The sequence below is a fragment of the Labrus mixtus genome, chromosome 12, assembly GCF_963584025.1.
Source record: "Labrus mixtus chromosome 12, fLabMix1.1, whole genome shotgun sequence".
In the NCBI taxonomy this organism is placed as follows: domain Eukaryota; kingdom Metazoa; phylum Chordata; class Actinopteri; order Labriformes; family Labridae; genus Labrus; species Labrus mixtus.
Genome location: NC_083623.1, coordinates 11521937 through 11542528, shown reverse-complemented (window position 1 = coordinate 11542528; position 20592 = coordinate 11521937). Strand labels below are relative to the sequence as shown.

At 41.4% G+C, this 20592-nt stretch overlaps 1 protein-coding gene across 1 annotated transcript in view; it reads right to left on the bottom strand.

The window, feature by feature from the left end:
• Positions 1-20592, bottom strand: part of syne1a (spectrin repeat containing, nuclear envelope 1a) — a 125223-nt gene that overhangs the window by 90941 nt on the left and 13690 nt on the right. The window contains exons 7-39 of the mRNA XM_061051988.1: positions 20366-20547; positions 20010-20206; positions 19276-19388; positions 17098-17205; positions 16435-16572; positions 15996-16160; positions 15731-15843; positions 15387-15555; positions 15067-15163; positions 12957-13162; positions 12321-12485; positions 11554-11706; positions 11074-11217; positions 10723-10899; positions 10088-10246; positions 9683-9847; positions 8592-8726; positions 8117-8278; positions 7774-7982; positions 7563-7671; positions 7287-7451; positions 7029-7196; positions 6051-6215; positions 5479-5619; positions 5222-5382; positions 4761-4917; positions 3919-4146; positions 3716-3814; positions 3332-3519; positions 1746-1869; positions 1081-1247; positions 799-952; positions 6-661 (exon numbers count right to left, since the gene is read on the bottom strand). Of these exons, the coding sequence (XP_060907971.1) occupies positions 6-661; positions 799-952; positions 1081-1247; positions 1746-1869; positions 3332-3519; positions 3716-3814; positions 3919-4146; positions 4761-4917; positions 5222-5382; positions 5479-5619; positions 6051-6215; positions 7029-7196; positions 7287-7451; positions 7563-7671; positions 7774-7982; positions 8117-8278; positions 8592-8726; positions 9683-9847; positions 10088-10246; positions 10723-10899; positions 11074-11217; positions 11554-11706; positions 12321-12485; positions 12957-13162; positions 15067-15163; positions 15387-15555; positions 15731-15843; positions 15996-16160; positions 16435-16572; positions 17098-17205; positions 19276-19388; positions 20010-20206; positions 20366-20547 (5639 nt within the window). The remainder of the gene's footprint in view (positions 1-5; positions 662-798; positions 953-1080; positions 1248-1745; positions 1870-3331; positions 3520-3715; positions 3815-3918; positions 4147-4760; positions 4918-5221; positions 5383-5478; positions 5620-6050; positions 6216-7028; positions 7197-7286; positions 7452-7562; positions 7672-7773; positions 7983-8116; positions 8279-8591; positions 8727-9682; positions 9848-10087; positions 10247-10722; positions 10900-11073; positions 11218-11553; positions 11707-12320; positions 12486-12956; positions 13163-15066; positions 15164-15386; positions 15556-15730; positions 15844-15995; positions 16161-16434; positions 16573-17097; positions 17206-19275; positions 19389-20009; positions 20207-20365; positions 20548-20592) is intronic.

Here is a 20592-nt window from a genome sequence, read left to right as displayed (position 1 = left end):
CATACCTGTTTTGAAAGGCCTGTACTGAACTCTCTCTGGCCGCCTCTTGCCTCGCTTCATCCTCCAGTTTTTTCAAATTCTTCATCACCTCCTCCCTCCTCTCCCTGAAGGAGCTCCACAGTGCCCCTAAAGCGTCTGCCTCACTCTGCCTCCACCCCACGCCTCTCTGAACCTCCTCCAGGGCCATACTGAGAGACACTGCCTGCACCCTGCATGACGTTCTTCCATGGGGGGGGCTCACATCTTTGGACCTCTGCCACTCTACCCCACACAGGTAAAACTGTGCTTTGGCGAACTGACCATCCAAGCCAACTGCCTCAGCCTCAAGTCGGGCCACATCTGTAGCCACTTCCCCTATTCCGCGATGCAGCTCTTCAACTTTGGAGCCGTCCCAGCTTCCCCTTCCTTCCACTGCCTCTTGAAGTCTACGCACAGCCTCAGCTGCTGCTCCATGCTTCTCAAGGAAAGTCTTTAACTCAGTCAGGCACTCTTTGCGGAGGAGAAGTAGACGCTGGGATTCATTGAGGGGTTGCAGGCAGTCCTCTCTCCAGCCCTGCAGCTCCTGTTGGGCCTCTGGTGTGGAACAGCGAATCAGGGACGACTCTCTTTGCTGCAGAGCCTCTCTCATCGATGCATAGGCCTGTAGTTGCACCTCGTTCTCCTGCAACAAGATAGAGTAATTAGGGAAATCTGTATGAGCTCCAACAGGAATCAATATAAACTTGCTTACTGTAACTTCCCAAATAAACAGAGCCCATAAAGGACATCTTTGTTGACAGCAAATTATTGATTTCTCACCTTCAGCTTTGTAATTGCAGCCTCAAGATCAGCAATATCAACCTGGGAAGAGCTTCTCAAGCCAGACAGGAAGTTTTCACTCCGTTGGGTCAGAGTCAGCAGAGCCTGATCAAACTGCTCCAGCTGCTCCAACTGAGGCTCCAACAGCTCAAGTCTAAAATAGAGGAGGAGACAGTGTGGGTGAAGAATATGAGATCATGGTTTTGATAGGCAAAAAAAAAAATATCTTAGAATGCTGAATAAAGTTCAGCAGAGGAAGACAAATGTGAATCATGTGAATACCTGTGTGATATACTGCTCTTCAAAGCAGTGCATCTCTGTTGTATTTGCGTGAGGTCATCACTGAGCTCTTGTGTACGATCTTCAGGCGCTGTGGGATACAGACACAGCCCAAGATTCAAAAGGCCGTGGAGGAGAGCTTCATACGATGGCGTCTCCCTCTGCATTTCCTACACGGGTCAATAAAGATTTTGTAATTTCGCAACACAAAAATTATCAGAAGATATAGTGTACAAAAGGAGCAGTAAGAATAACACTTAAAAAGGTCAGATCAACACTTAATAATATGTTAAAAAGAAAATACGGAACCCCTAAGCTTATATGCATCCACATATTTAATTTATAATTGCAAAAGCACAAAACAAACTGAAATAGGCTTAACTTCATTAATTAGTTAACCTGATTGGTGTGGGCAATGACAACATGGTATAGTTAACAAAGTGGGCCTATTGTTTTGTTCCCACTATGCTAGAAATTATCCCGTTATCACAAAAAAAACAAGCCTTGATATTTTGAGTCAATGGAGTAGATTAATCTGTTATAATGTGAAAAAAAAGAAGAGAAAACTACTGACATTAGATCGTTATCATGGGAACAGGATGAATTAAAAGTCTGAATGCAGCTCAGGGCTTCCATAAAGGAATACACAAGTAGAGAAAACGATGTACCTGCACATTTCGTAGTTCATTCCTAAGTTTCTCTTTGTCTGCAGAGAGCAGCTCAGAGTCCGGACAGCAAACAGACTCACATCTTCCCAACCAACTTTTCATGGACGAAAGCTCCTTTTCAAATCTGTCGATGCAGAGGTGAAGCCAAGCAAAATGTATTGAGTTGAAATACATTTTCTGTTGCACTAATCAGCTGTAAATGACTATCAAACATAAACTGATTTTAGCAGTCTCTGAACTAACCCCATCATATACATACACACACAAACTGATACTGTCTGTCTTGTGTGTGTTTTTTTTTTAGGACCAAGCCCCAGTATCAGTGACAGTGTCATAATGGGGGAACCATATCTCAGCAGACCATCCTGTGCTTTAGGTAATCCCTCATACACACACACACTTGCCACTTGCAGGGGAGAAGATGAGGTTGACCGCAGAGGAACACACATCCACACAGACACACACAAACCCAGCGAGAGTTTATCAGCAGAAATAGAAGTGCGGTATTAGCTGGATAAATACAACAAAAAAAAAAAACATCACTTTAAAAATCTGCTAAGTGACTAGCTCACTGTTTTTTTCCCTCCTGAATGCGAAGAATAAGAAAGAATTGTTTGAGTGGAAGTCTATTGTGCGATCAAAGAAAGCGATAACAAAAGCATGTTATTGGAATTGAAAGGCGACGGCTGACTGGGGGACAGACAGATTGTATCAGAGACAAGCTCTCGCTGCTCTGCATCCTCCTAAGATGAGGGAATGTTTCAAGGAATAAAAGAGGAGATTGGCATAGAAAGAAGGATTCAGCAAAAAGAACACATGCACAATGAAAGGGGAAATAGAAATGTTTACACAATCAGATTGATATACGTGTGTTGAACAAAAAAGAAAAAGTACTGTTCAGTTAAGGAATAGTTGTGCTCAACTATTTTTACAGGTCCATTTTCATTTGCTAAACAGCGCATATAATAAATATCCAGGATAAGACCAAAGGTAAGATACCACTGACTTCTTTCACACTCTAACAAAAAAGAAATGTGCTTTATGATTCTGAGAACTTTTTCTGTCCTGAAACATTTAAAATTATTTTCTAGAATTGTATAGAGGCAGTATGTGATCACATGGACAGAGAAAGAAATAACAGACAGCCCTAAAGAGGAAGTCTGAGATGTGCTGAAAGAAGCCTGCTATAACATACCAGAAGATTACTAAGGAAACTTCAAGACGGTCTCCTCAAAGGAGTTAAAGATGTGCTAAGTGCAAAGGGAGGTCACAATAAATACACACTACTCCTGTAGGACATTGTCTTAATTCCTTTTTAAAAAAAATTTGTTTACATATTTGCTGCACTCTCTTGTTCTATTGTATTCAACATATTGCGTAATACATATGAATAGTCATTAGATCCTTGGATATTTAATTCAGTTACACATTCAGCACATGTGCATAAGGTTATATTCTTTTTTTAAACCACTATACCAGTGTAGTATTATTTTTTTCTTCTTACACTAAGTTCATTATTCCGTTTTCAAATGAGCCAATATCTTTAATAAGCTCAAATAAAACCATACAAATGTTGTTTATTTTACCTTTGCCAAAGTGCTAGAAGGCTCTCTAATGTGGATTGCTTCTCTGCGCCTTTTGCCATAAACTCTGCCTGTTGTTGCTGGTGGTTAGCCACCTCTTCCTCCAGCTGGCTGCCCTCACCGAGCCTCTTCACGGCTGAACACAAAGCCATCAGCCTGGGGTTCAGCTGCTCGACAGCCTGGCAGACCTCCTGGAGGACACAGAAGCACACTTGTCATCAGCTCTGATGACATTGTTAAACCACCGAGGGTACCAGTCTGAGTTACTCTTGAATATAAATAATGCTAACATGATAATTATGATGATGCCAATCGTACAGTGTCAGTAACATGTTGTGATTTTGTGACGTAACAATACAATTCCATTCCTTGTGTGGTTTTTCTTACCATATGGTCCTGGAGGATTTTGTATGTCTCACATGATGATGTGCAGTATGTGACGGGACAGTCCAGCCTCTCTTTAAGATCACTCATTGTTTTCTTGACCTGATAATGACAAAACTTAACTCATTCAGAAGTTAACACACTCAAACTAGCACAGTATATTTCAATGAATGCCCCCACCCTATTCAATCACTGCTGCTGTGTACCTGTTCAAGGTTATCGTTATATCTCTGCCTGTATGTGGCGCTCTGGTTGAGCTGGCCTCCGAGCTGCTCTACCCTCCACTTCATCTCTTCCCAGTTACGCCTCATCTGTGCGAGTTGTGTCCGAATACGTCCAGCTTCCCCGGGGGTCACAAAGATCGAGAGGGCCTCGCAGTCCGCCTCCATGTGAGCCAGCGCGACCCGTCTCTCGTCTAAAACCTCCCCCACAGCCTGTAAGGATGAAGCAGCAAAGGAGTGATAATCAGAAAAGTATAAGAGGCAGGAGTTGGGGAAAATAAACATGACAGAATATAAAATAGTAGAAAAATAAAAAAAATGATAAGGCGGAGACATTGCTGTGCTTTATCTTCAATGTACTCCCTTATCTCCCTTGGAAAAGGTTGTGTCAAAGTACTGACTCAGGCATGCATATGAAATCGTAACTAATCAAATGGCTTCTGCAGGATTTTTGGGTGTTTTTTGCCCTGGGTCGACATGAGATTGACAAGGCCCAGATCAGGCAAGCAGAGCTTATATTTTCTTCAATATGATCAATTTCTTTTCTGTGTCTGAGTCTTTGCTGCAGCTCTGACCCAATTTCCCCTCGGGTTAGATTAAAAATGTCATTTTATTTCCTCCTAATCTTAAGAACCTCGAGGCCACTCCGTTACTGTCATTTATGGACTAAAGCGCAGACAGCAAAACTAATTTCACTCAGAGCTACTTTAATACTTTGTATGGTTTATTTGGGAATATCCAAATATATTACAGGAGCTGTGTATGAGTCAGTATCATGATCATCTATAAAGGACTGACCTAGAGCATAAAAACAAGGTGTAGAATACCTCCACTTTGCTGATTTGTTTGTCCAGGCGATCTGTGGAGGAGGAGGTGCTAACAGCGTCTAACTCCTCCTCTGTCTTGTTCATCCACAGAGAGACAGCCTCAGACTCTCTGCTGAAGCGCTCCCACCGCATACACACCATCTCCAGCTGGACAACACTGAAAGGATAGGCAAAAACTATTTGAAACAGTATAATATAAATGTACCAGGGGGAAAAACTTTAGAGAACACTCTAGATTTGTCCTAATCAAACAAAATACTTTACTTTGAGTATATTTCATATTTCTTTTCATATTTGATTTATTTACTAATTTCAATGTTTGGTTCCCAAAAAATATAACACAACATGAAATATGATTCTCATGATAACACTGTCCATAAGCAAACAGGAGCAGGGAGAAGAAAAGCACTTCTTTCAAATTTCAAAGGCATGGGAGACATAAGGATGAGGATGGGATGTACTTCTTGTTGAGGTGGTCTTGAAGTTGTGCGACAGCTTCCTTGCTGGACTGGGCCTGCTGCAGAAGAAGAGTCTGATTCTTCGGGCCGAGCTGAACATCTGCTGCCTTTTCCAGGAGGAGATCTGCTTGTATGGAAAACTCCTCACTCTCTGTTAGGAGCTCCTACAGGCCAAAGGAGGGCGTGTTTTAGTACAGGAAGATACAGATCATACGATACATGCATGTTCACCAACACACACATGTTCTGCCCATTCATACCTTGTTATGCTCCAGTTCCGTCCTCAGGCTGTCCACGTTGTTGAAAATAAGTTCTTTGTGCAGCTCTTCGTTTGTGTTACTGACAAACCTCCAAACGGTTTCTCTGTCGGCTTCAAAATTCTGCCAGGAGCTCAGAGTTTCCTTGAGATCAAGAACAACAGCAGAATAATCTCAGTGGGCTTTATTCAGAACATGTACACACTTGTCTTCCAGAATCACATTTTGGATCAAAATAATCGGGCCGAAATCTCACTAGACTTTTTTTCCCTAAAAAACGTAATTTAATACTATAGGAACAGACTTTACACATTGTCATTCATTTCTGATGTTTTTGTGTTCATTTATGTGCTTAACAATGTTTTCCTCTGAATCAATTTGATGACAGTGATAGAGGGTTATAAACAAATCCAAAGACAACAGAAAGAAACTAAATTAAAATACCAGACAACAATCAATAACCTTGTTTAGATCCAAGAATCAATGATCACTGTGAGGGCGTGTGGATGCTTACACATGAACACATGAACACATTAGCACACGCCACACGTGAGAAAAAACATGGCTCATTGTACCTGCAGGTTGTGCTCCTTTGCCTCTGATTTACGGTCCACCTCTCTGAAAGCTCCCTCCAGCTCCCGGAGAGACTCACTGAGCGTCTCCCCCTTCTGCAGCTGTCGGCAGTGAGACACCAGGAGCTCCGCCTCTCTCCTGTTAGCGTGCAGGCGCTTTAAGTGTTGCTGTAACAGACGAGTGGAGTAAGCAACCAACATGTATCACAGCGTGGATTACAACAAGCATTATGACCCTCCACAGTGTCAAGCAGTGGCAGTTACTGTCCAGTTGAGTCTCTCACACAAGTGTCTGATAACTACATTAGAGGGATCAACCCAAGAAGTGTTTATATCTACACCTATCTATCTCTACAGATCGAACATATCTGCATTATATAATGTGTTGATATTGGATGTTTTTTTCTCCCTAATATAGATATCTTTTTTCTTTTTTTTAACTGTAACTGGTTTGCTGTCTCAGCTGATTTCCAATGGGGGGGGGGGTCAATTATGGGGCATCTCCAGATTAAATAAAGGGTTTGATTTAGAATTTCAAACGTTTCAGGTGACTTTTCTTTTCATGTAATGTCAGAGACTAAAAAAAAGGCTTCAATCTTACAAGAGACTGCTGAGTTGGCTCTACATCTTAAAAATCACTAATGGCGAGTAGTTAAAACACCTTGTCTCAGCAGATCTTAGACCCTCAGGGGCTGTTAAATTAACTTCAATATTATGTGAGGTTACTTTCCTTTACATCAATCAAACCACACACAATCCAAACAAAAATGACATTTCCATTTGGTCGAACTACATCTTAAAATTCAAATAGAGACGTTGACTGCAGAAATTGAAGAAGTTAGAAATGTTTCCATAGAAACACACTTTAACTTGTGTATAATACTATATATTAATCAACCTATTTCAGTGTCATTTGATCCTCCCATTATCAAAATATCTGTGCACAATAAAACCACACTGCTTCCTTTGCTCTACACACACCTGGTGAAAAAGGTAAAGTTGTTTTGCCTCCTCCAGCCCCTCTGCCTCCAGTATCCTGCTGGTCTGCTCCTCAGCCTCCCTGCGTGCTCTCAGAACCTCCTCCAGTGCACCGTGCACCTCCTCCCTCAGCTCCTCGTACTGGAACATAGCAGAACCCTCCTCACCCCACTGTGGATGAGGATTAGACACAAAGATTCTGTTGAGAAAACTAAGGAGACGGACAGGTTTTATGTTTTTCCTTTTAAACTCTTGGAATACCTGACAAAGTGAAGAAAAGAGAGCCCGCAGGTCAGTGGAGAGTTTGGCCAGAGCAGTTCTCTGTCTCTGGACCTCCAGATCAGAGCTAACCTCAGACAGCCCAGCAAGACGGCTCTTAAGCCACAACAGGCTCTCCTCTCGGGCATCTATTGCTTCCTGCAGAGCCTGGAAATTGTGCAAACAAATCAATTTACAAGCAGGTTTCTGAGATAAAGTAGTATTGGATTATAACTTAACCTCTGCTCCAACGGCAGAAAATATTAAGTGCTAGCTCACCTGGACAGCAGCATCAACTTGCTCTTTGTGGCTGGAATTTCTTGAAGTCTCTTTTAAGAGTCTCACCTGCCTCTTTTGAGAAGAGACCCAATCAGAAAGCTCACAGAACCTACAAAAAAAGGAAACCCTAGTTGAACCCCTTGGAGCAATAAAACTGTCTTTTAGATTTTGAAGCTACTAAGAGCGCTTTGCCTTTTTTTCCAATCCCTACCTCTCGTTCCAGTCTTTCCATTTATCAGGGTGCTGCTCCAGCTTGAGGTGGGTGCTCTTGATTTGCTCCATAACCTCTTCTACAACGTTTCTGGTGGAGTCTAACGCGCGATAAGCCGGGTCGTTGTCAGGTAACTTCTGACACAGATCCTCCATGATTCTAATCCTCTTCTCACAAGAAGTCAGAGGTTTGCGTTCCCTAAAAAAAGTCTGGAGATAAGAGAGGAGGACATTGTGAACCTTAGATGCTGAAGGACGCTGATTATGAAGACATTAAGTGATTTCATCTTTCTTTTACACAGTCACGTTGATGAATGTGTTGTTAAACCAAAGCTTAGTCTCACTCTGTGCTCTTTGATCACTCTCTCGCTGGTGCAGGTACCAGACAGGGCGTGCACTTCTCTGTCCAACTCCACTCTGCAGTCTTGTATGATCACACAGACTCGACTTCGCTCCACCTCCACCTTCAGACGGAGCAGGTGAGACGGTACCTCAGCCTGGATGTCCTGTGGAAAAGACAGAGAAGACTCATTACATATAAGACATGGTAGATAAGATAGTCAGGCATAATATCAATTAGTTTCAGTGACTTTTGAGGAGTCAACAAAACTGTCAGAAACCGACTATCCTCTGAGGAGACTACAAGTAAACACATAGAGGTTGCAGTTTGCTCCGACTAGTACAGGTTAATTGGAAAGAGACCAGAGAGAACTCCATCAAAGCCAAAGGTCTTCCTGGTTAAGTTAATGAAGTATCGGCTATATGCCTCCGGAGATGTCTTGTAATTAGTGAGAACGTTAACGCATGTGAACCCCTGACCTTCCAGTGTTTATGCAGCCTGCGGACAGTTTCTTGCAGCCCCTCCTGCTCCTCCTGGGGAAGGATGTCAGTCAGCTCGTCGCATGCCTTCAAGAAAACACTCAGCACACGCTGGTCGAGTTGGCCCAAAAAATCCTGTACGGAGAGAGAGGAAAAGAATTTGAGGAGATAAATGAGGTTGTTTTTGGCATCAAGAATTCTCAGAGACTCGTAAATAAGTCTTTGTGGCCAAACAAAATGAAAGTAAGAAAAATAAATAAATAAATCATTTTTTTTTAAAAAGTTCACTCATTGGTTTCTCAAGAACTGATATGAAGCCTAACAATGGTGGTCTCCATATTGGCAATGCTACCGCTGCCTAACTTTCAATGTAGAAACAGACAAAGAGATGGAGAAGGGTCAGGCCTTTAGCCTCAAGTGGGCACTTGAGGACCTGCAGTTTTCTGCACATCTGCATCGGATTCATTTTGCAACACTAGTAAATTCTACCAACCACAATTTCCCCCCAAAACATGACCTACAGGTATTTTTGAGAATTTCTGTAGTTACCTTATTATACACGTTGGGCTTGATTCACTAGAATTGTCGCATAATTCGCATAATTGTTTTCCTTATCACTGTCAAGTGTGCGTGTGACATCACTTATAAACACTGCGGTGCAATTACAAGTCTCACTATGTTAATCTTTTTTCCCATTCTGAATGCGTCAGTGTTTGTGTATTAGACACTTTTTGCATCCAAAGGGGCCAAATTTTCCCCAAATGACCGCACAATGCCTCATTTAAATATGCGCAAACAGTACCGTCTCACAGAGATGCTGTTTACTCTGCAGCGCAGTTCGGGGCGCACTTAACCCTTTGAGTGTGTTTTGTCAATTGGACGGTGTGTTTTTGACTCAGAAGATTCAGCGGGCACAAATACCGCGCATCCTTTTGTGAATCAGGCCCTACATTTGTCTTGATTGACAAGATAGCACTTAGTTGTGTTGTATAAGCACATCATACATTTAGAGACTAGAATTCTCTTATACATTATCTGTACCCTTCATGGACTTGCTCTATTTGCAGCAGAAGGTTACATGATGAACTTACAGTGTGTTTCTTCAGTAATTCTTCAGCGTCTCCGGTTTCTTTTAAGCAGCCCTGAGCTTTCTTCAGTACTCTCTCCAGCTCTTGTCTTGATTCTTCAAACCTCCTCCTCAGGCAGTTGTTCGCCTCTTCCTGCCTTCTCCATTCCCCAACCTCCTTCAGCAAAGCCTGAAAGGACGGACGGTAGATAGTTTTGATTGTAATCGGTCTCTTTGGTAATACGGTTTAATTACATTATTTGTCTTACATTATTCAAATGAACACCGAGACACTTGACTAAATCTAATCTGCACTATTGCCTCCTGGGTGTTTTGATGTCCTTGTAAGCTCATTAATGTAATCAGTGTTGTGGGTAATTCAGGGTCTGTAAGGCATTCTGGTGTGCACTCATGTATGTTTAACACTTACCTGTGCTGACGCCTGTATTTCAGCCACCCTCTTCTGCAGCTGGGACAGGTCGAAGTTTCGGAGCACCTTGCTGTTGGACAGCAACCTCTGCAGGGTGTTGTAATTCCTCTCAATCACTGACAGACAACGTTTACAGGTTTGCTGCTGGTTGAACAAATCCTGAGGAAATGGTGGACACAATGAAGACAAAGGAGAAAATGGGTTGATATCAGTACATTTAAATAGTCTAACACTGTTAGTATGTCAGCAATTCCCCTCCATTCAAACAAAGACTTTAGAAAGATGAGGTTGTAAAGACTAAGATTTATATTTTATCAGTGACATCGGGATAGTAGTGAAGGAGCTAGAGCAGGTACAACAGAAAGCAGATGTAGTTGTATTTAATGCAAAGGGAATACATTACATACAGAGAAAGTTAATATTTTTTGCTTTGGTTAATTTTCTAAATAATGCAGATATTTATTTTGATAAAAATAACTCCTGATTACTTTCTGCCATTAAACAACCATGAGATACATCATTACACTGTGAAACTGCACTGCACAAACACTAAAACTCTGGAGAAAAGGACCCTACATTCAACTTTTACCTGGCAACCATTTAATTTGAGTTTTGTCGTATTCTTCACATCTTACCTGCCACTTTTGTTTTTGCTGGGCCTGGCTCTGTGGGTCTTGGTCTCTGGCTGCAGCAGTGATGCGACTGGCCCGCTCCAGGGCTTGGTAGAAAGTAGTGACGTGTTTCTCCATCTCCTCCAATAGCGGCAGAAAGACATGACACTCCCTCACAAGGGGGGGACACCGCTCTCTCACCTGGGGACAAATCATACAGGCCATTAAACTGTGACACAGACACTGACGACAACGAGTGATCAGACTATCTTAAATGTCTCATAAAGGCAAATGGTAAGTGTGATGCTCTATAAGAAAGGTTGGAATAGACTTGAAACTACTTTTATGTTATGTTTAGGTGTAAATAATATCTACCTTGCTCAGCTGACTCTTGGCTGTTGCCATAGTTGCCATGACCCTGGCAGCCTCGTCCTGTGGCGCATCTTTGGCAAGGAGCTGAGCACTGCGGCCAGCCAACTTGTATTGTGTCTCCATGGAAACAACCTTTTGCCTGGTATTCTGAGATGAGGCAAAGGGTCATCAAAGAGAGTCTTAGATGAAAACACTTTCATCAAAACTGCATTAGGCTGTAAAAAACTGTATGTGACATAGTTGTCTGCAGCTCTGACTGAAGTGTACATTCAGTGAGACGTACCACAACTTGGAAGAAAATGTAATTAACTCATTTGATATGTTTCTACAAAATGCCTGCCATACTTAGTTAATAGTTACAAAAAGAACTGTAATGAACTCAGTCAAATGCATGTAAATTAATTGGTGACAGGATCTGAGTCTAATTTGAGCAGAAACAACAGAGCATGTTCAAGGGTGGTTGTAATGGTCAGCTTCTCTCACCTCCACATCCTGCAGAAAGCCTCTAACGCTGAGGAAAGACACCTGAACAGGAGCATTAAGTTTGGCCTCTGCCGTGTCCAGTAGCTCTTTCAGCGCCGTCACAGCCTTCAAATGGTCTTTTCTCCACTTCTCCAGCTCATCTGCACGGGCATACTGCAGTACAATAAAGATCATAAAAACATTAGCATTGATTTTATGAGAGACCTTAAATGAGAGAAATGGAGGGATCTTAACATTTTGGCTTCTCAAGTTCAGCATGGTTTAGCCATCAGGGACCTTTGGCTCTGGAATTATCTGTAGTCTTGCCTTTTAGGTGGTGTTGTCTTTTCACTGTTTTTATTCTTTTTATTTGTGTCTATCTGTTTCTACATTTTTACCAATTATACATGATCCTGCTTTTTAAACCATTGTCTTATTGCTTTAATTGGACCCTCATTTCATCTGACTTTTTGAGTTTTATTCTTTCTGGGTTTCTGTTTTGGTTTTGTTATTATTATTCTCCTTTTTTTGGGGTAAACTTTCTACATTATGTTAAAAAAATATCAGTGTTAATACTTTTCTTTATGTAACAAGTGCAGATGAGGGACAAATTGTTCCAAATATTCAGATAATACTCTTTCAAAATCACCCATGTCCTTTTCTTTTAACAACTAAATTAGCTACAATGCATAATTCAATAGGAGATAGAGTGTGATCCAACTCTTGCTCTCCTCTGACAAACTGTACAGAGTTTATCTTTTGTTATTTTTAAAGGTGTTTTTCTTTACTTGTTTGACTTTGAGAAAGAGGTCTCTCCATCGTCCGTTCAACAAAAGAAGCTGCTGCTTGAGCTCAAGTGACATGGTCTCATCGCACGTCTCAATCAGAAAATTCCCTGCGTCGTTCATGGCTGCATGCTGATCCATCCAGTGGCTGAGATTCCTGAAAAACTCCTGGAAGAGAGAGAGAGACTCATTAATAAAACAAAAAGAAACAAAGAATTAATAGAAACAAAGAAAAACACAAAGAACGAGTGTCAGAAACAAAGACAGTCACTCAAAAAAGGAAACAAAGGAAGGTATTCAAAGATAGAAACAAAGAGAGGACAATAAAAAAAAAACTGGGGTAATTAGCCGTCTAATCCTTGGTGGGGTGTGAATCTGAGGTAACCATAGCAATACGACAACTGAAATATCCTTAGTGGCTTGTTGTAAGTCAAGGAGATCATTTGATACTTGAGTGGAGACTGCTAATAGGATTTCATTTAGAAGACCAAATGCTTGAAATTAGGCTGACATGGATTTTATTGCGTCTTCTCTGTGGCAGCCCATCAAATAAAATACAAGTCTGAGGGGACACTTAATCTGTCTAAGAAAAAAAGTTAGTACTTAAAGTATACGGAGGCGTTTCCTACAATCTCTTACCCGCTTAGTATTTTCTGGCTGGCCCAGGGTTTCTTCAGCATCCTCCAGCCAAGCTTGTAAGGAGGCCACGATGGAGCTGTACCTCTCCCAGTTAGAGAGCACCTCCTCCAGCATGCTCCTCACACTGCGCACCTCCATAGACAGACTCCTCCACTGGGTCACCACCTCCCGCATGAACCTGCGTACTCCCATCTCGCCCTCATCCACTGAAGAAGAGATACATTAACTTAACTAAGAAAAATACATCAACAATGATTTAGAGTAGTCATACTTCTACGGCCAGCACCGCTGCTACTTCAAATCCTGTTGGTATCGCTGCGGTTGCTGATAACAAAGCTACTCATACAAAAGTAGTGAAAACACATTTTTGAAGATTTATTTTTAGGCTTTTATGCATTTATTTTAGTGATAGGACAGTGGATAGACTCAGAAACCAGGAAGAGAGAGAGAGTGGGGCGTGCAATGACATGCGGGAATGGAGCCACAGGCCGGATTTGAACCTGGGACGCCCGCTTTGAGGGCTTAAGCCTCTGTATATGGAGTTACACGTACTAACTGCTAGACTACTGCCAGCCCTTTAATGTTAAATGTTTATTTCTATGGATTTCGACAAGGTTGAAGCAACACTGTGAACTAATGAACTTAAACTCTCTTACAAATAAAAAAAAAACTGAATTTATGAAAAATAAAAAATACAATTTTATTAATTAATTCAGAAGCTGCATAATTTCTTCTTCAGGCAGCTCATGGTTGCTAATGTAAGCTACATTTGAGCTAATTGTGTCTGTTATTTTTAAGTCAATTTGATGACTCATGGACTCTTCTCCACTCTTATCTTTGTTTCAGCATTTACATTTTCTCATCATATAATTTTCACTTTGTCCCTCGTTCAGGGCAGAAGACACATTGTTCAAACATAAACAACAACAACAAAAAGACTTCAGAAAGGCAGATGGGGCAACACGCCTTTACATAGAAGTCTCTGACCTGAAAAACTCTCACCACAGGGACATGCAGTGTCTCTGTAACTGTGTTCCATTTTATTGGTTAAAAAAAACGCTCTGGTCTCACAAGGCCGGTGTGACGAACTATTGTCAGCCAGTGTGGGGCAGAAAAATAACTTAACACCTAATACAAATATCCAGTTTCAGATGCATGTTGATCATATGGTAGTGCCCATTTAAATAGTAGTTCAAAAGTCACTCTCTTTCCTCAGTTTGCTGTAACCCTGAGATCCAACTGATCTCTCATCCAGCCAATCAGAACCGAGTAAGCTAACTTACAGAAAAAAAACATGTGGGGGGTGGTGATGGAGGGGGTCTCTTCAACAGTGGGGTCGACCAATCAAGACTCAAATGTCCTGATTTCTCGCCACACCTCACTTCTCTGCTCTGCATACCCTAAAGCAGCACAGCCTTGAAACTTAATGAAACCAACAAGCTAGCTCTGTAAGCGCCCAGAGACCTGCAGAACTGGAGCAGCCCCTCACTAGCAAATGGGGTCGTATTCCCCACTGAGAACTGGGAGTGAAGGAACCTCATTTAGCAGTAGCCTGCAGACTCTCCCCATCTAACCGGCTGTAAAACCAGACAGGGGAAAATTGCACAGGTTGGAGGGAAAACCTTGTTGTTTTTTTTGGTGCGACAGCCGAGAATAAAGTTGAGATATGTGGACAATGGAAAGATATTTAGTGCCGCTCAGTTTCACGTAAAAGTAACACTAAGAGGAAAAGAGTGATAGAAGTCTGGATGATATAAAAACCATTAGATTACTTTTATTTAAGAACATTAAAAGAATTTGGCATAACAATGAGATAAAGATGTTATCAGATTGTCTTGTTGCGTAATGCATCAAAGGGTGTTCAGATGTTCCTTTCAGCTGCACACAAAGGTCAAAACACTCAGTTTCTCAAAAGATTCTCCAGGAAAATGACATAATTAGGATCAGCAGTAAAATAATATTAATTTACTTGGAGGAGCGTCCCCCTTAGCCACCCTTAATTGCGATAATTTAACAACAAAAACACACTTTTACATGGCATGCTCGTGATCCAACCAGGTTCTTTCAACCATCATATCATCAATTGACTGGGTATCTTCAGAACTCTTACCTGAGCTGTCAGCATTGACATAAGCCTCGGCAGACTGTTTCAGGGACTGGAACAATGCATCGTACTTTTCAAAGAAATGTTGCTTCTCCACGAATGACTGATGAAGAAAGAATCAAAATGTTGTTGGGAAATAAAGGTACAAGTCATATACTCTATAGAGGGCTATTTCATACAATCTCATGACTTTAAACCGATTATGTTCAAAAATGAAACAAACACACTTTCAGTATTTTTCTTATCTCTCACATTAGCATAATAAAGGAGCCCCAAAGGTTTAAATACCATTCAGTCCATCATGTTTAGAGTGAGTCAAAGCTTACTACATAGTTGTGGAGCATCACTTCCACAGACTCTTGTCGGCCATATTTTATGATCCAGGATTTGAGCTTAGATTCGGTCAGGGTGAGGAAGGCTTGCATGTGGTGTTGGTTTTCCAAGTATTCCATTCTTGCCAAATGTATGCTAGAAGATGTTGAGACAAAGTTCATCCTAAAGAAGACAAAGTTTCAAAAGTATTTTAGATATACAGCTTGACACTTCAAATCAGAAAAGCTGAATTCAGAGTAAAGCAAAAGGAGTTTGCCTATGATATTTAATAAAATAGTATGTGTACAAAATGTTACAATTGTTTGAAATGCAGAACAATAACTTGAGCAGATATTACCTCTCAGCCATGTCTTGGAGCTGGTCCAGGGGAACAGGAACTCCATCAACACTTCTGTCTTTATGGATCCTCTGAAAAACCTGCAGGTGACTGTCTAAGCTCTTCAACACATCCTGCACAGTGTAAATACACACAGCACACAAACACAGAAAAAAAACAAAAGAAAACTTGTTAGGACCACACAGAAAAAAAAAAGGTCTTACAACATATTCAAAATGACTTGTATATGCAGACTTCAGTTGTGTGTCAGTGGCTCCATGCTAACCTTGTGCTGCTCCAGAGCTCTGTGTACAGTGCTGGCCGTCACATCGTGGGCCTGCTGCACGACAATCTCTTGTCGCAGGGCTCCTTCGGCTTCATGCAGCCACGCCCCAACCACATCCAGAGGAGTCGGCAGGGACCTGTCCAGAAGCAGATGCCAGTCCAGGAGCTGAAGTTAGGAAGAGAGTTGAGGAATCAACAAGAAAAACATTGTTATTGTCCAGCTCAAACAATTGCACCTGAGCACAATTTAAAGACATAAACTACAGATAAAACAATCACAAAGACACGCTGCCTTTATATGCAGAATATCTACTGTACAGCCAAATAATGATATGCTATTGCTTCAAACATTTCTGTCTTAATTCAACCAACTAAATCATTGATTCAGGGAAGACAAATTGCAATCAACAAACCGTTTCTGAAGCAGGTTTTTTTCTCACCCTTTTAGAGACCCTTTCCCAGGCCTGTTTGACCAGAGCCTGATCCACTGTCAGCATCCCATCCTTCTGAGCGGACTGCAATGCTCCCTCCACCTGTTTATGCCTCATCTCTAACTGGACATGAAGACTTTTGAACAACTAGAAAGAGAGAAGAAGTGTTTCAGCTCCCTGTCACATGTGAAAATATGTACACAAATATTAAAGGGAGCGTAAAGAAACATCAGGAAGTGCTCTATAAGGAGGGGTCATGTCATCTTTCAGTTCACAGGTTCTTTAGCTAATTGCCTCTGAATAGTGTCCCGCTCTCTGAGTTTAGATTCCCGGACTCTTCTGAATAATGTGCAAAGAAAAAAGGGATATCCCACATGCTGCTCAATATGGAAAGTATCCTGAGGCCTAGTGGAATAAGCCAGATTGACTGAAAATATGACTGCTGCTGTCTGATCCCCACAGTGTAATGCAACTGATTAAGCTAATAATAGGAGCGTCTGTGCCCAGTGTGCCCTGTTTAAGCTGCACACACAGACAGACAGACACACACACACACACACACACACACACACACACACAGACACACACACACACACACACACACACACACACACAGACACAGACACAGACACACACACACACACACACACACACACACACACACACACTAACCTGGTACTGTTGAGCGAGATTGCCCTCCGTCTCCTGGGACTGTATTGCGTCTCTCTCCAGCTGGTCGAGCCACATTTTGAGCTCCCTCAGGCTCTTTCGCTGCTCTCTCTAGGAGGCCGGGATGGTGCAGGGGGTGATGGGGTGAACAACGGAGTGAAAGACAGACATAGAAGATGGGAAAGTGCAAAGAAGAAATCAAAACAAATGAAGAAAAAGAAAAAGAGTGGAGTATAGAGTAGAGAGGGAGAGCAGAAAGATAGAGACAAACCAGAAAAGATGTTAAGATGGATTGATGAAAGGACGGAGGGAGGGAGAGGGTGACAGAGAGGTCATGTGCTGTTAAACATGTGTTTTCCTAATCCTCACTGTGTCTCCCTGTAGGACAAAACGTCAAAAACCCACAGCTGCCAAAAACACTCAGCTTAAACAGGGTACTTTGACTAAGACCCCCCACTAACACTTCCCTGGATTTTAAGTTACCATGACGACAATATTATGCTGCTGAAAAGCTTGCGAGTGTATTCAGTTTGAGAGCTGTTCAATCGCAGTCTTTTGAGTATTATCACTTCACATTAGCTCCTGTAGGGATTTTAAACGTTATTCTTAATGACAGCCCTAATACTTTCACATAGACTAAGCCGTATCGGAAGGGAAGTACACTTTTATACAATGTACTGGATTCACCAAAGCTTGTGTAAATTATTTTACATAAAGTGCCTCAGTTGCATTTTGTTTTAGAGCCATGCTAGAATGGCTCCCACCTTGCCAACTTTAAAATTGTGTCTGAAAGGATATTGTTATTCCTCGTCTTTAACCCAGCATTGGACTATATTAGTCCATCCGTCTTACTGTGTTTTATTATTTCATTAATGTCTGTATTTTTCATATTTGGATGGACTTTTATACATATTTTTTACATATAATTAAAATGTGTTTAATAGTGTATCCTATGTGCCATTTGCAGATTTTATGTATTTTTTCCTGTGCTTTAATTTATGCTATTTTAACTCGCTGTTCTGCACTTGGTTAAAGTTTTTTTTAAATGTGCAATATAAGTAAAGTGGACTCGATTAGATTGAAATTTGTTTTTTGTTTTATGTGAAAACACAACGGCCAATTAACCTTCATTCACTAGACGAATATGTTGAGTGTTATCAAGAACTGTCAGCAGAGAACAAAGCATGTGTGAAACACAACAACTCACACAGGCGTCATCAGAGTTGGACAATAACAAAACACGGACAGCTTTACGGCACAACACAGCTCCTGACACTGTTAACCTTAAAAACAGGCAACCTCTTTCCACAAGGTTTCCATCAAATACACTGTATCAATGCACACTGCCGACGCCAGAGGCTTTCATTGTCATGCTAATGGAACCAAGAGCCATAGCGCTAGGTGGTAACGTTAATAAATGGTAATATCACGTCATTATAGCAGACTTCCTTTTGTTATCATCTTAGAGACCCCGAGGCAGGAATATCACATCATGTATGATAAAGAGCTAATAGAAGCATGTCGGCTCTATTTTGACATGGAAAAAAACAATGTTTAATCTCAGCCGTACACTGTGCAGTAAGCAGTGATACTGTTCTCCAATAGGTAGAGGCGGAAAAATAAGCATTAATCACATTTCATATGGAAACCATGAAAGTGCATGGATGCAAATTGCAGTGGAAAATGATGGAAAACCTGCGCCTGGGACCTTAAAGTTACTATATAACCTACCTCCAACATTTCCTCTATATCGCGAGGAGCAAGCTCATGCTGTAGGACAGAGGTCAGCACAACAACCACAGGAAAGCAGACACAAAACAAAAACACACCAGAGAGAGAGAAAGACAAAGAGAGAAAAGAGGAGAGAGATGTGCAACAAGGAAAGACATAAAACAGTCAAGACATTGCTAGATCTAAGGTCACATGGCACAAGTATATCTATTGTATGTTTTAACCCTCTTTAATGTCTGACAGGTAGGAGATTACTACATCTGAACTTTTTAAAAAGCATTACATAAATACAAGGACTTAAGATAAAATGCCTTCTATACATATATGATTCCTAAAGTTTGACACACTAACTCGACAACTGAAGAGACACAAAACACACAGGATGCAAAAAGAGAGAAGAAGATGTTAAATGTGCGCATTCACACTGAGATGAGTGTGACAGCTGGTTACCTCTTCTTCTTGGCGCCCGTCTGAGTCGCTCTGCTTTTGCTCAGGATGATGCTTCAGGAACTGGGCTACGTATGTCATAATGGATTTCTCATCTGGTTTGTCTACATCAACATCTAAAGAGGTAAGATAATGAATGTAATCAGAGGTCATTTCAAGTTATATAGAGTTCTCTTTCAAAGGAAACGACCTGTTTTGTTAAAAAAAATATATCATTACAGTCATTCAGAGAAACACATATGGCACCCTAAATTTAAAAAACAACTTTCAGCATTAAAGATCAGAGTCAAAGTTGTGTTTGGAGGTTTCATCATACTGAATCCCATGGCTTAATGGACCTTAATTATACTGATGTCAAGCATGATTTGTCAGAGTTCATTGTGAAGGGCAGGCGTGAAGGAGCACAGATGGTGTTTGAGAGTGACACTGAGGTACACATCTGATCCTGAGATCCATGCTTGCAAAATATTTTGTTCACTAATCTTTATAGAGAACAGCTCTAAATGATGAAAAGCTACCATTACTTTTAAGAATGAATGAGTAACACAAAGGTCACATGTTTTCCACTGACAATGAAACAGGTGAATGAAACAGTGTAAATGTGTGGAATTAATTTGATGCTACAATTTTGTAGATTTGGAGTTAGCAGTTATTTCCACCAAGATCTGTGGAGTTCACGTTTCATCAACCTAATGAAAAAAATCCAAATGAAATGTGATGAAAAAAAATCTATTTACCCTCTGGGTCAAGAAGCTGTGGAATGCCCAGCTCTTTCTCAGCCAATAAGAAAGCTTCCTGCAGGTTTTCTCGGTTGGGCCTCCTCCATACACGCTCCATGTCAACTAGATTTGGCCGAAGGGACTGGATGACGGCATAGAACGCCAACCCTGTGCGCCAGCTGGGGCCAAAGTCCTTCACCTCGATCCCTACACGTCTAGGATATGGCATGAATAGATTGAAAAACCAGATGATAACAATGACAGCGGCTCGAAGGGAATGTTTTTACTCTCAAGTTGGCTGCTAGTTTTGTACGGCAGTTAGCATTTTTTGTTGTTGAAAAGAAAAACTGTTTATTGCGAAGGAGGCTGCATACTTGGTGGCTGTGTGCTGGACCCATCTCAGCAGGGCCTTTCTGGCTCCGCCCTGAGGAGGTGGGAGGGGTTTTCTCTTGACAGGGGGGCTGGTGGTCTCAGTGCTGCTGGTGGAGCTGTCCAGTGAAGAAGTGCTACTGGACAAAGCCTGAAGTGCTGGTAGGCTACTGGTAAGCTCTTCAATCTAAAAAGAATAGCATATAAATGACAAATAAATAAACTTTGTTTA